The 14,217-nt window shown below is 37.4% G+C and overlaps 1 protein-coding gene and 1 pseudogene across 1 annotated transcript; both read left to right on the forward strand.

The window, feature by feature from the left end:
• The first annotated feature begins 2,533 nt into the window (after positions 1 to 2,533).
• On the forward strand, positions 2,534 to 10,667 carry LOC113352594 (annotated as a pseudogene).
• Positions 10,668 to 11,093: 426 nt separating this feature from the next.
• On the forward strand, positions 11,094 to 13,691 carry LOC113350257 (thiamine pyrophosphokinase 1-like). The gene is made up of 5 exons (XM_026594373.1): positions 11,094 to 11,551; positions 11,663 to 11,735; positions 11,822 to 11,923; positions 12,766 to 13,015; positions 13,180 to 13,691. The coding sequence occupies exons 1-5, from the start codon at positions 11,322 to 11,324 to the stop codon at positions 13,299 to 13,301; spliced, it is 777 nt and encodes a 258-aa protein (XP_026450158.1). The 5' UTR covers positions 11,094 to 11,321; the 3' UTR covers positions 13,302 to 13,691.
• Positions 13,692 to 14,217: the final 526 nt, after the last annotated feature.

Consider the following 14,217-nt stretch of genomic DNA (forward strand, 5'->3'; position numbering starts at 1 on the left):
CAGAAAAACCCCGGGACCTAGTTCAGTTTGGATACCACACTGTTTTAAGCCGCTACAGACGCTAGCCTACTACCAATGAACTTCGGACTGGACCGTAGTTGAACCCTAATCAATCTCACACTGATTCAAGGTACAGTTGCGCTCCTTACGTCTCTGATCCCAGCAGGATACTACGTACTTGATTCCCTTAGCTGATCTCACCAGCAACTAAGAGTTGCTACGACCCAAAGTCGAAAACTTTATAAACAAATCGGTCTCACATAGAAAAGTCTATAGGATTGAATAAATCTGTCTCCCACATAAATTCCCAAGAGTTTTTGTTCCGTATTTTGATAAATCAAGGTGAACAGGAACCAATTGATAAACCAGACTTATGTTCCCGAAGAATAACTCAATATTACCAATCACCTCACAATGATCTAAATCGTATTATGGAGAAACTAGATATTGTGGAATCACGAACGATGAGACAAAGATGTTTTTGATCACGTTTTATCTTTCCTATCGGAGAAATTAATCTCGAGCAAATATTAGAGAAGATAGTACTCAAACGATAAAATCAGGCAAGATCAGAAGAGATAAAATCAGGCAAGATCAAGCTCATCTTCCATCAGATCAATCCTAGATTCAAGATTATCCATCTTTTTTTCAAGTCTCTTGGAAGAAGCTTCGAGATCACTTTTCAGGGCACGAACTTGTTCCAAGATGATATTCATGGTTAAAGAGAGATTATCAACATGAGATACAGAGGAGTTCCCATCAGGAGAGGAACTACGTTTGTCAGAGCACATCTCATTATCAGAAGAATCAAAACGAATCTTCTTAGAGAGAAAAAGAACAGTCAAAACATCACTTTCTTTGCTTGAAAGACTTTAAGAGGACATGATAGAGGAGATAAATGAAATGTTTACGCTAAGGAGAAAATCTTCATCTTTAAAAGAATGAAGATAGGGGATAAATTTCCAAAAAGACCTTTGACCAAAACCCTAACAGAATTTGGTAATCCATAAAAAAGGTCTTAACGAATGAAGCCGTTTGTGAGAAAAATGGTTCTAGGCTGAAACAAACAGAAACAGAACAGTTCCTAGAGAAATAACAGAAATAATTCATCACAACCCTCTTGAAGATTATGATTTTTGTCTAAGAGAGAAAGACAAAAATCATCAAGAACAAAAATTACAGAATGAAATTGTTCCAATCCAATGCAGGATTAGGAGATTTCTTACGAGGGGATGAAGTATTTGTTATTCCTTGTTTATGTTTTCTCTTTAAGAAAGAAGAGTTACACACATCATTCTTTTCATTTTTAAACACAGTTCTGAACACCTTGATTGCTGATTTTCATAAACTATGCAGCGTATTGGAAATGTCTTTTGAAAGGAAAAAGGGTTTCATACTAGATTTCTTTTTCGTTTTCTGCAAACATCGTTTAGCAGAGAAGAACTGTTATTGATCTTTAGTGCTAATAGCTTTACAATGATCCTGATGATCACACAATTCGACCAAAATACTTGGTAAGAACTTGTGGTTCTCCATATCATCCTTTTTGTCAAGGTGACTAGAGAATGATATAGAGTCAGGAGGAGTTTGCTGATAATGTTTAAAATATTTAATCGAAGAGTTTCGACATATCTTATCACAATCACAATTGTTATTGATAACCTCCAGTCTTAAATTAAGCAGTTGACATTCCAGATCTTCAATCTTTTTAATCAAGGCTTCCTTTTTCCAATTGAAACTCTTCTGGAGAAGTAAGATTATTCATCACAGAATAGTAAGGACTATTAGGAGGACAATAGAGATTATCAGCAAAGAGGTTAAGCGAACATTCATAGGTTTCATCCTCAGGACAATAGTCAAGAGTACCCATCAATGCCTTAGTTAACACACTCAACTCTTTAAAAGGATCAATAGAAGTATCATGGATACTTTTATAGCACTTGAAACTAGTTTCGCTAACATAGTTTTTATGAACTTTCTTATCCTTCTTATTGATTGACTGAACCTTCTTTTGAGACTTTCTTTTACTCCGTTTAAGAGCTTTCTTAAGCTGTTGTATAAACATTGACAGAGTAGAATTAAAGAAATTCTCATCACTTTTATCAATCAATTTAGGACGTCGAGACTTTCTATCAAATGTAGCAACATGGTTGCTTAACAAATGGCATTTATCTCTTTGTTTAAGTTCAAGATCGAAAATTTTAATCTTTCCAACAAGAGTATTTCTGGAAAGAGTATCAAGGTTATTTCCCTCAACAATGGCATGCTTCTTAGAATCGTATCTAGATAGCAGCGATCTGAGAATTTTTAGCACAATGTCCTTTTCAGGAATAGTCTTACCCAATGCAAATGAAGCATTAAAAATTTCAGACACTTTGTGATTAAACTCATCAAATGAATCTTCATCTGCCATATGAAGGTTTTCCCAATCATAATAAAGGTTTTGAAGCCTAGCTTCCTTCTCATTAGTGTTACCTTCAAATACGGTTTCTAAGATATCTCAAGCATCTTTAGATCGAGTGCACGTAGTCACATGGTGCTGAAGATACGGGATTATGGCATGTATGATGGCATTCAAACCGTCGGAGGTTTGCTTTGCAGAAAGTATCTCAACAGCGTCATATGCACCAATATTCTTAGGAATGGTCGTATCTCTTACTGCAACAACGGGATCTTCATAGCCATTAACTACATAAACCCATGATTGAAAATCACGCGCTTGAAGAAAGGCACGCATAACAATTTTCCACCACAGTAATTAGAGCTATAGAATACTGGTGGTACGTTTATAGAGATAACACCTCTGTCCATATCAGATCGCTACAAACACAGACTTATAAGGTCTTTAACGTATTTGCCTGTTCTAAGACCAATTGAAAATGCGGGGGTCTAACAACCTCACCCAACAATTTGTCTGGCAATCTGAGAGGACTTACTCCAATACACTTTCTGGAGAATCAACTAGACAGTCATAATCAACCTAGAGTAAAGTATATCAAAGAGTATTATATCTCCAACTCTTAATTCAATCCGTAATCAGCAAATAGAAATCTGCGTTCCCGATTGAATATTAGAGGAGTAAACTTGAACGGTACCGAAGACCAATGTTCAAGTGTCAATCAACGTAAATCAACAACCAAAGGTTGGATATTCTAATTGATTGATCTTAACGCACAACCTGTGATATTTCAATTATATAACAAAATATAATGCGGAAAAGAAATAACACAGACACCAGAATTCTGTTAACAAGGAAACCGCAAATGCAGAAAAACCCCGGGACCTAGTTCAGCTTGGATACCACACTGTATTAAGCCGCTACAGACACTAGCCTACTACCAATGAACTTCGGACTGGACTGTAGTTGAACTCTAATCAATCTCACACTGATTCAAGGTACAGTTGCGCTCCTTACGTCTCTGATCCCAGCAGGATACTACGCACTTGATTCCCTTAGCTGATCTCACCAACAACTAAGAGTTGCTACGACCCAAAGTCAAAGACTTGATAAACAAATCTGTCTCAGATAGAAAAGTCTATAGGATTGAATAAATCTGTCTCCCACAGAAATTCCCAAGAGTTTTTGTTCCGTATTTTGATAAATCAAGGTGAACAGGAACCAATTGATAAACCAGACTTATGTTCCCGAAGAACAACTCAATATTATCAATCACCACACAATGATCTAAATCGTATGATGGAGAAACTAGATATTGTGGAATCACAAACGATGAGACAAAGATGTTTTTGATCACGTTTTATCTTTCCTATCGGAGAAATTAATCTCGAGCAAGTATTAGAGAAGATAATACTCAAACGATAAAATCAGGCAAGATCAGAATACGCAACTACAAGAGAAATAGTTGGGTCTGGCTTCACAATCCCAATGAAGTCTTTCAAGTCGTTAACCTACAAGGTTTAGGAAAACCTAAGGTTAAAGGAGAATCGACTCTAGCTTATGCAACTAGTAACACACAAAAGGTGTGGGGATTAGGTTTCCCAGTTGCTAGAGTTCTCCTTTATATAGTTTTAAATCAGCAATCCAAGTTACCTTGGTAACAAAGCATTCAATATTCACCGTTAGATGGAAAACCTGATTCAACCAAGCTAATATCTTTCAAACGTTAGATCGAACTTAGATTGTTACACACAAATGAAATGTACCCTCATTTAGGTTTATGAACCGTACCCAAACATGTACACCATGTTGGTTCAATAATAGTTAACCGAAGTTAGCCATATGATAACTCTCATATCAACCATATTCATCTTAACCATAAGTACTAGTTTAAATGACTCAAATGAAACTAGTTAAAGAGTTGTTAAATTGCTATATTCGCATAGAAGTATACAAGAATACAATCGAAACAAAATCGGTTTGATTCACTCGAATCAATTCATGAACATTATAGCCACGGTTTGCAAAGATTGCATTCCTTTTTATATAAATGTTTAAGTTCATGTACACAACCGAGTTTAGAAAGTAACCCACTCAAGTACGCATACTTGAGTAGACGGACTTGAGTTTGGTTACGCAGGTATGTGTACGGGTGCGCATACTACAACACTTTCCAAACTCCAGCAGATTTTCACGGACGTGAACTTTCCGCCTGTATGCGTGCGAGTACGCATACTTTCCCAGACATCAACAACCATCAGTACACGTACGGGTACACATACTTCAGGCTCCTGGTTTTGGACTTGCATAATAATGTGATTAACACACTATGTTTACATCCAAACATGGTTACATGATTCTAAACTCTTTATTTCAATCATTGAAACTGTTTTAGAGGATGTTATATAGTTGTTATTCACAAACTATTTTTCATCAAAGTAATTTTCAAGTTATTGAAATTATCATAATGAAACATTCCAAGACTTCACCAAACGATTGTATCACACAAACCATGTGGGATGTTACCCGGCAATTTTGATATGATCTTATTCGGCTTTCTTCACGAATGTAAGATGAACTTGGCCGAAGCGAAAGCTTGCCAACACATATTCTGAGAAATATATATAAGCAAGTTAAATTCAGTTGGAAATCTCAAATGTGTATAATAGAAAACTATATCGTAACATTACTTATGTCTCAATATAGGAGATAGAGTAGAAATAGACTTTCCAAGTGATAGATAAGTTTCAGTCTCCACATACCTTTTGTCGATGAAGTTCCACAAGCTCCCCTTAGTAGTTCTTCGTCTTCAAATGATGAACGCCGTGAAGTCTAATACTCCACTACACAATCTATGTCCTAGTCCGAGACATCTAAATAGGCTAGAAATCAAGACTTATAGTTTTGATCACTAACATTGACAAACATGCTTGAGATAGCAACACATGCGAGTTCAACCGAGCAATGCTCTAACAACAATAAGTAGTAACAATATGCTTGTCTTCCAAAATAGTTAACATCTAACTCTGTTTAGGTTTCTCCGTTTGAGGTTGTGATATTATTGACTACAAACAAAAGAGATAAAAAAGAAAACATGAAAAACTTTTAAATTAAGAAGATAATTTGAGATATCTGAATGGAAAAAAGATGAGTTGGAGTGATTTGAGAAGAAAAATAAGTTTCTATTTACAGATAATTTTGCAGAAAATTTGAAAAAATATACGTTCGGATCCAACGGTAAAGAAAACAGAGTCGTTGAGAATGATGTGTGGTTGCAATTGGATTTGAGAGGAGTGTAACAAAAAAAAAAGGTCAAAAATATATTAATAACCAAACGGAAACTCAGTTTCCATGCAACTCCACACGGAAACTCAGTTCCCGTTTGGACTAAAAAAACGAAAACTGAGTTTTCGTAAAGCAACTTTTCGAACGACGTCTCTTAGCTTAAGGGCGCACCAGATCTAATTCTCTTAAGAGTAGGGAAGGGAATTCACCACATTAAATCGAAACGAAGGACCATAATAGTTGGATTTGTCTACAATTAAGCTTTAGTGAAACGAAATCGTGTAGGATAATGATTGTTTTTTTTTAGGATTGTTTTTTATTCGAAGGATGAATGTATTTTAAAAACCAACTAAATTGTTATTACACATGGGAAAGTGATTCCCATAGGATCGCTCAAAAGAATTTGATTAAGAAATGTCGGATTTGTCTGGTCCCAAATTGAGGTTGAGAAGTTTCCCGCTTGGCTACTATCTGTTGCAAAGTTTGATAGACCATATGTTGCTTGGTTTCCTTCTCTATAATTGTGCTGAATAGCACAACATGGGATTTAACGTAATCGATGTATGCTTTCTTCAATCATTTCTAAAATATACCGTGGAGCTTCCGTCGAAGTCTTAATGAAGTGCATGAGATTACCAGAGTCCGCCTCGAATAAAACTTTAGTCCAATTTCTTTCAATTGTCGTTTTGGTTGCTATCACGGTGGCCCATGTTTTTATCATTGGCGCCGTAGTTGTTCCTAGAGGTCGTGCAAGAACCATTATCATTTGCGTGTTCGAGTCCCTGTAGATGAATTCTGCTTCCGTCGGTTGGCCCCTAGCCGCTCCATCTGTATTTACCTTAAATCTGGTGTTGGGATGTTCTAACCGACTTGAATGGTTGTGGAGGTTTTGGTTGTGTTTGTTGCCATTATCTGAGAAAGCTTTTAGGACTGTTAATATCCAACACACCCCTGTGGCCTGTACTGTACGACTCTACCCACCTGAAATCGTAAGGTGACATATCTCTCTCCCATTTTCTCACTCCGAGTTCCCAGGTACACTCACACTCAAAATCTCTCTCATCCACCATTCACTAAGCTGAAGAAGAGAAGAAATGTTTGAAAAACCCTAGTTTTCAATAACAGGTTTGTAATTCGATTTTGTGCCCAAATAATAATATTTATAGGGTTTTAGGTTTTGATTTGACTTCCGGACTAGAAAAACAAGAGTTGTAGTTTGGGATTTATAGAGAATCTTTGGTAGGAGAAATGTAGGGTTTTTTCTCTGTTATAATGATTCCTTGATATTGGGTATTACTTGCAGATTCTTTCCTTCCCATTTGGAAAAATGCAGAAGCTCTTGAATTCCCGAGGTTAGCCATAATCTTTACTATTTAATCGTTATTTGAACTGTTCTGAACAAAAATTCCCCACCGTTTCATATAATGAAAATGATTATTCAGATAAAACTTTTGCTCAAGTCCTCTTTTTATACTACTCGTATGTTCTCTTACAAGTGTTACAAATTACTTTTCTCTTTGTGCACTGTGAAATTGGGTTTACAAGATTCTATTATGGCATTGGAGGAATCTTTCGTTCTGACATAAAGCATTGGAACATAGACACTTTACACAAAGAATTCTCATCCTTGCATAATGGATCTTCTTCCGGAGCGGATAGTAACGCTAGTCCTGTCTGCGACACAACTAATCAGGCTTCCACAAGAATAAAGGATGTGAGACCAGTAGTAAATGAGGTTTGCCGCATCTTGGGAAGTGGATCTTGGGGACATGCTATAGAAGATGGTCTATCTTCTTTGGACCACAAACATCAACCAGAATTAGTTAATGGAGTCTTGAAGAGGTTGGAGAATGTCAAGTTAGCAATGAATTATTTCAGATGGGTTGAGAAGAAAACTGGCCAAGTGCACAACGGGGGAGCATATGATGCACTTCTCATGGTAATGGCTCGGAATAAAGGTTTTGGTGATATGGAACAGATTTTGGAGGAGATGAGTCTTGCTGGATGTGATCTCTCAAATGATAGCTGCATTGAATTAGTTACTACTTTTATAAATTCCCGATTGATTAGAGAAGCTTTCAATCTAATACAAATTATGCCTAAATATGGATATCGTTCTGCCTTTTTCGGCTTATACTAAGCTGATTGGTGCCCTAGCGGCGGCCCATGAGTCGGATCTTGCGCTCTCCCTTTTTCATCAGATGCAGGAAGTAGGCTATGAAGTGAATGTGCCTTTATTTACAACTGTCATTTGCGCAGTAGCAAGGGATGGCCGTGTGGATGCTGCTCTCTCTTTACTAGATGAGATGAAGAACAAGTCTTTTACTGCTGATATAGTTCTTTATAATGTTTGTATTGATTGCTTTGGTAAGGTTGGTAAGGTGGATATAGCATGGAAGTTCTTCCATGAGATAAAAACACAAGGCCTCGTGCCTGATGATGTGACTTATACAAGCATGATTGGAGTCCTCTGGAAAGCAAATCGGTGTAATGAAGCTGTGGATCTATTTGAACAAATGGAGGTTAATAGAAAAGTGCCATGTGCTTATGCGTATAATACCATGATAATGGGTTATGGTTCTGCCGGAAAGTTCGATGAAGCTTACAGATTACTTGAGAGGCAAAAAGAGAAGGGTGTTATTCCCAGTGTGATTGCTTATAATTCTATCCTTACCTGCCTTCGGAAGAAGGAAAACTTGAATGAAGCTTTGAGGATTTTTGAAGAGATGAAGACCGATGCAAAACCCAATCTCCAAACCTATAATATTGTCGTTGACATGCTTTGCAGCGCAGGAAGAGTTGAGGCCGTATATAAATTGCTAGATGCCATGGAAGGAGCCAAATTGTTTCCCAATGTGATAACTGTGAATATAATGATTGATCGATTATGTAAAGCACAGAAACTTACTGAAGCTTGCCATATCTTCAAATCCTTGCGCGAGAAACATATTACCCAAAATGACTTTACTTACTGTTCTCTTATTGAGGGTTTGGGCAGGCATTCTAAGGTTGACGAGGCTTACGATTTGTTTGAAGAGATGATAGATGCTGGCCATAATCCAAATGTTGTTGTGTACACCTCCCTGATTAGAAACTTCTTCAAGTGTGGTAGGAAGGAGGATGCACACAAGGTTTACAAAGAAATGACACGCAGAGGGTGTCCTCCAGATCTCACCCTACTGAATACCTATATGGATTGTGTTTTTAAGGTTGGTGAAACTGAGAGAGGCAGAGCTTTATTTGAGGAAATTAAGTCTCGGGGTTTCACACCAGATGTACAGAGCTATTCGATACTTATTCATGGCCTTGTAAAGTCTGGATTTGCACGAGAAACATATGAGAAGTTTTATGCAATGAAAGAGCAAGGGTTGGTTCTTGATACTCGTGCCTACAATGCTGTTATAGATGGGTTTTGTAAATCAGGAAAGGTAAATAAAGCGTACCAGCTACTGGAGGAAATGAAAGCCAAGGGTCACCCGCCAACCGTAGTTACATATGGATCTGTTGTAGATGGACTTGCTAAAATTGATAGGCTTGACGAAGCTTATATGCTCTTTGAAGAAGCAAAGTCAAGAGGAGTGGAGTTAAATGTAGTTGTATATAGCAGTATAATTGATGGGTTTGGGAAAGCTGGTAGGGTAGATGAGGCTTATTTGGTCATGGAGGAATTGATGCAGAAAGGCTTAACACCTAATATTTACACTTGGAACTGCCTTCTTGATGCTTTAGTGAAGGCAGAGGAGGTCACCGAAGCCCTAGTGATATTTCAACAGATGAAAGATTGGAAATGTCCTCCCAACAACGTGACATACAGCATCCTCATAAATGGTCTTTGTAAGATTCGAAAGTTTAATAAGGCATTCGTGTTTTGGCAAGAGATGCAGAAGAAAGGTATAAAGCCTAATTTGATTACCTACACTACTATGATCTCAGGGCTCGCAAAGGTTGGGAATGTAAGTGAGGCATATGCGCTTTTCGAGAAGTTCAAATTGAAAGGCGGTGTTCCTGATTCTGCTTGTTATAATGCTATTATAGAAGGCTTGAGCAATGTCGGCAAAGCCATGGATGCCTACGTAATATTCGAGGAAACACGTCTAAAAGGTTGTAACATCAATACAAAGAGCTGTGTTGTTCTTTTGGATGCATTGCAGAAAGCTGAATGTCTTCAGCAGGCGGCAATTGTTAGTGCTGTACTCGGGGAAATGGCAAAATCTCGGCATGCTTCAAGATTGTTGTAACATTAGTTTAAGGATTGAGCTTGGAACTTGATTATTCTCATGTTATACAAGGGATGTTCGTTGCAGGAAAGTGGTCATGTGCTCTGAACGACACACATCTGATTTCTTAGTGAGGTTAGTCTGAAGAGTTCCAAAATTTGGTGTTATCTCTGGGTAGCTGTAAATTGAGCATTCTTTATCAGTTGATGAACTCTGCCGATATTCATTTCTGACAGTCTTAGTGAAGGAAAGGTATTGGCGTCTTTTTCCTTCCCATGGTTCTCCCCTATTGCAGGTTGACAACATGTTAGGAAGACATGAAATCCAAGAGAACATGAACCTATTCGCAAGTGGACAGAAATACAGGGTAAACTGGGATGGTCCGCATAAGGAGGACAAAGAGCGAGTGTTGGTACTTGCTGCCAGCAACAGAGAATTGGATCTCGTTGAAGCCGTCAAAGGAGGGTTCCGTGAAGGTAAGCTTTGTTCCCACCAATTTACTTCGTTATTGTATTGTAGATGCTTTCTTTCTCATTAGCTTTTGTTATATACATTTATTTCTTGCAGATTAATGGTTAAGGGAGTGCAGTAACAATACAAAGAGCTTTTTTGGGATTTATTGCACGAATTTGAACTTAGCAGGCAGGAATTCTTGGTGCTGTACTCTGGGGAATTACAAACTCTCAGCATTTTTCAAGATTGTTGTAAACATTTGTTTATGGATTGAATTTTATTTTGTCTAATACAAGGTCTGTTCTTGTGAAAAATCATGCCATCTAAGATTCTATTTCTTCTCACTGATGGTGCTATTCTTGGGAAACCAATTGCTTCCAATTCCATCATCTGTCGGCCCCATACATATTTTTCGGGTTGCAGTTGCTTCCTAGGAGAGGTAACCTGAGCAAAGGGTGCAAGGGATGGTGTTCTCATATTAAAGGCCTTGTTTTCTTAATAAATCCAAGTTACACATTTTGGCGCACCTTTTTACCGAACATTGCTAATGGGGTGCCAGAAAGGGTACCAAAATCCATATAAGACGTACCTGTACATGTTAGCAGCCATGCAGTTTTCTCCATGTCTATGTATTCCAAATTTAGTACGACTTCACAGGGGAATGATATTCACAATGCATCTGAAGCTTCCTATCTCTCAAGTTTAATCAAGTGAACCTTTGACCTGTGACACACACATCTAGATTTTGAAAATGGGTTACAAGTTCATTGGTACACGAAAATGCTGAATAAATTATTATCAGTAGTTGGTTAAAAACTTCTAAAATAAAGGCGTGTCCAGAATCTATGGCAACAACAAGTAATGTCCCTCGGGAAAAAGTCCACATCAAAAATCATCTTTCTTCGTCAAAACCAAATCGAAAAAAGAAAAAGAAAACCTCTAGTTAATCATTGAGGAGGAGCAACACCATGGATTTAATGTCTCATTGTTCATCATTCCTTCTTCCTTGTATTCCTCAATCTTCAGAAGATAAGAAAACTTATGCTCTCATACTTCTCAATCAACCTCTCCCCAAATTCACACCTCTCTTATGGAACCATGCAAAGTTATGTTTATGTGCTGATGGTGGAGCTAATAGAGTGTTTGATGAAATGCCTCTGTTATTACCACAACAAGATCCTCTTCTTGTTAGAAACAGGTTTTTGTGAATTTTCACATTGTTTATCTCTGATTTTCAATCAGAATTTATGTTTTTTTATTATTATTATTATTATTATTATTATGATGATTGATGAATATGGATGAACAGGTATAAACCAGATGTGATTAAAGGGGATATGGATTCAATTAGAACTAAAGTTAAAGACTTCTATGCAAATTTGGTAAGCCTATCTTTGATGTCTATTTGATTATTATGTAAGAGTTAAAATTTGGTTTCTAGGATACTTATGGTTATGATGTGTTTTAGGGATCCCAAATAGTGGATGAATCGCAGGATCAGGATACCACGGATCTTCACAAGTGCATATCATTTATTCAGGATGCTACTCCAAATGTGGACAAATCTGATGTAAGTGAAATGTTTGTCTTTGTTGATTGAATCTGATCACTGTTAAGTACATGGAATGTTAAAGGAACTTGTAGTTGCCTCGGGTAGGTCAAACTTCAGATTTTTATTGAGCTGCTGTGGGGTTTTAGCTTACTTGGTTATAGGTATGTAAATAGGGGATGTGGGGCTAGTGGATATGACCTTGATTTGCTAATCGCCTATTCACCACGAACTTAGATTACAGCTTATTGGTTGTGTAGTAATCATCTTGGTTTCAGTTACCCAGTTTACATGTCATAACCTAGTTAGGTGTTTATATCTCGTAGGATAATAGGTGTCAATCTAGGGCCCCGAGCAATCAAATGGATGAAAAAGAGTAAAGGAACAGAGTGTGAACATCTAGTTATCTAGTGATTTTTCTGAGGAATCTAGTGATCAGAGGCTGTCTAGTAACCACAAAGTGGGTTTTTCTTTTTATAGTTCATCAGAGGTAGTTCTACAGTTTCTAGTGGTTATCCTGATTCGGTAACATTTGCTTGCACCATCGATCACCTCGTTGCATGGTTGATTTTTCTGTCTTGTGCTAGCCAATCATGGCATATGAGATGCAAAGAAGAATTGGAAGGATGAGCACCAAGAAAGGCTAGTCTAGAATAGTTCCCATGTGGCCTCGAACTCGATGGAGATTAAACAATCCAATGATCGAATTATTTAACCATCCTTTATCTGTTGATAGATTTGAGTGTGCAATCGTAGGCAGTTTTGAGAGACTATAGAACTCAACGAGTCATGTCATATGTGCTCCTCATAAGTATCATCTCTGGTTCTGCATTGTGATCTCTGAGAGATTCTTTATTTTGAAGCTATGCATTCTTGTTGCTGGAGCACTTGGGGGAAGATTCGATCATGAGATTGGAAATATCAATGTTCTTTGTAAATTCTCAGACATCCGGATAGTTCTTATATCTGATGACTGCCTTATCCAACTTCTTCCAAGGACCCATCGTCATGAGATCAATATCTTGTCATCTGTAGAAGGCCCACATTGTGGGCTCATCCCTATTGCTACAGCCTCTGCAAAAGCCACAACTTCTGGGTTGCAGTGGGATCTTGGTAGGTTTATCTCATTCACCATAAGCCTCCATATATATTTATGCATTGTTATTATCCTGTCATGAAGTTGCTCTGTATACATTTAACAACTAACTGTTCCCTGTTTGGAAGTTCGAATCTGAGTGCATAGTCTAATGTTTTTCCCAAATTTGGTTCATTTCCAGATGATACTGAGATGAAATTTGGTGGGTTAATAAGTACTTCGAATATCGTGAGGGAAGAGAAGATCACTGTGCAATCAGATTCAGATCTTTTATGGACGATATCAATTCAAATACCAACTTGAAGGTTATGTCCTCCACTTTATGCCTGCTGCTGAGTTAAGTGATGCAGGATATCTCTCTTTCTTTATCTTTTGCTTCTTTTCTTCTAGTTACTTATGTAGATAAAGAAAACCTCCTACAGTAGATTTGGTTTTAGAGTTGTTTGTTTATATATGTATATAAGCACAACACGTTGAAGTTTATGTAAACAGTTGTTTGCTAGTAAAACTGTAATATCAGGCGGGTATTGGCAGTATTGTAGTTGTCCAATACCCTAACTGGTAATCAATTTCAGGTTCTGAAAACACGAAGAGGGGAGCATTGCTTATAGAGAATAATGAAGATATTAATTGAGGTAAAATATGTGTCCCAAGAGTATTGAATACCTTATCAATTAACGCCAATATTTTTAAGTTTGAATATCAATTGTATGGCTAGATAATTTTCTAAGAGCATCCATTATACCTCATCTAGTCAAGTAGAGATTCACGTGGATCCTGTTTTCGTCTCTTGCGTAGGAGTTAGATAGGCAGGGAGAAGTTCATACTAAGAACGTAAGATTAATTGATACCAGACAGGGTACATCGAGTCGTTACGTTTTAGAGTCACTATTGGCGATGTGGTAGCACCAAGTCATGGGATGACTTACAGATGGTGTGATGCAGGGGCATAATATGCCCCTTTAGAGTGTTTTATTATTTAGGAATTCGTTTCCTAGATTATCTCTTAAGAAAGGGCGAATCTGTCCTAGCTTAGAATTTCCTTTTTATGTTTTTCTTCATAGTATAAATAGACTGCTAGGTCTTCTAGAGAAGGCAGACTTTGATTATAATTTTCCTACGTTTTATAATCTATTGATTATATCAGAGAGTTAGGTTTAACATAAAACTCCTTTTATCCACGTTCTATTGTTATCAGTTATGTGTTCAATTCAATTAT

Source organism: Papaver somniferum, chromosome 2 (genome assembly GCF_003573695.1).
Source record: "Papaver somniferum cultivar HN1 chromosome 2, ASM357369v1, whole genome shotgun sequence".
Lineage (NCBI taxonomy): Eukaryota > Viridiplantae > Streptophyta > Magnoliopsida > Ranunculales > Papaveraceae > Papaver > Papaver somniferum.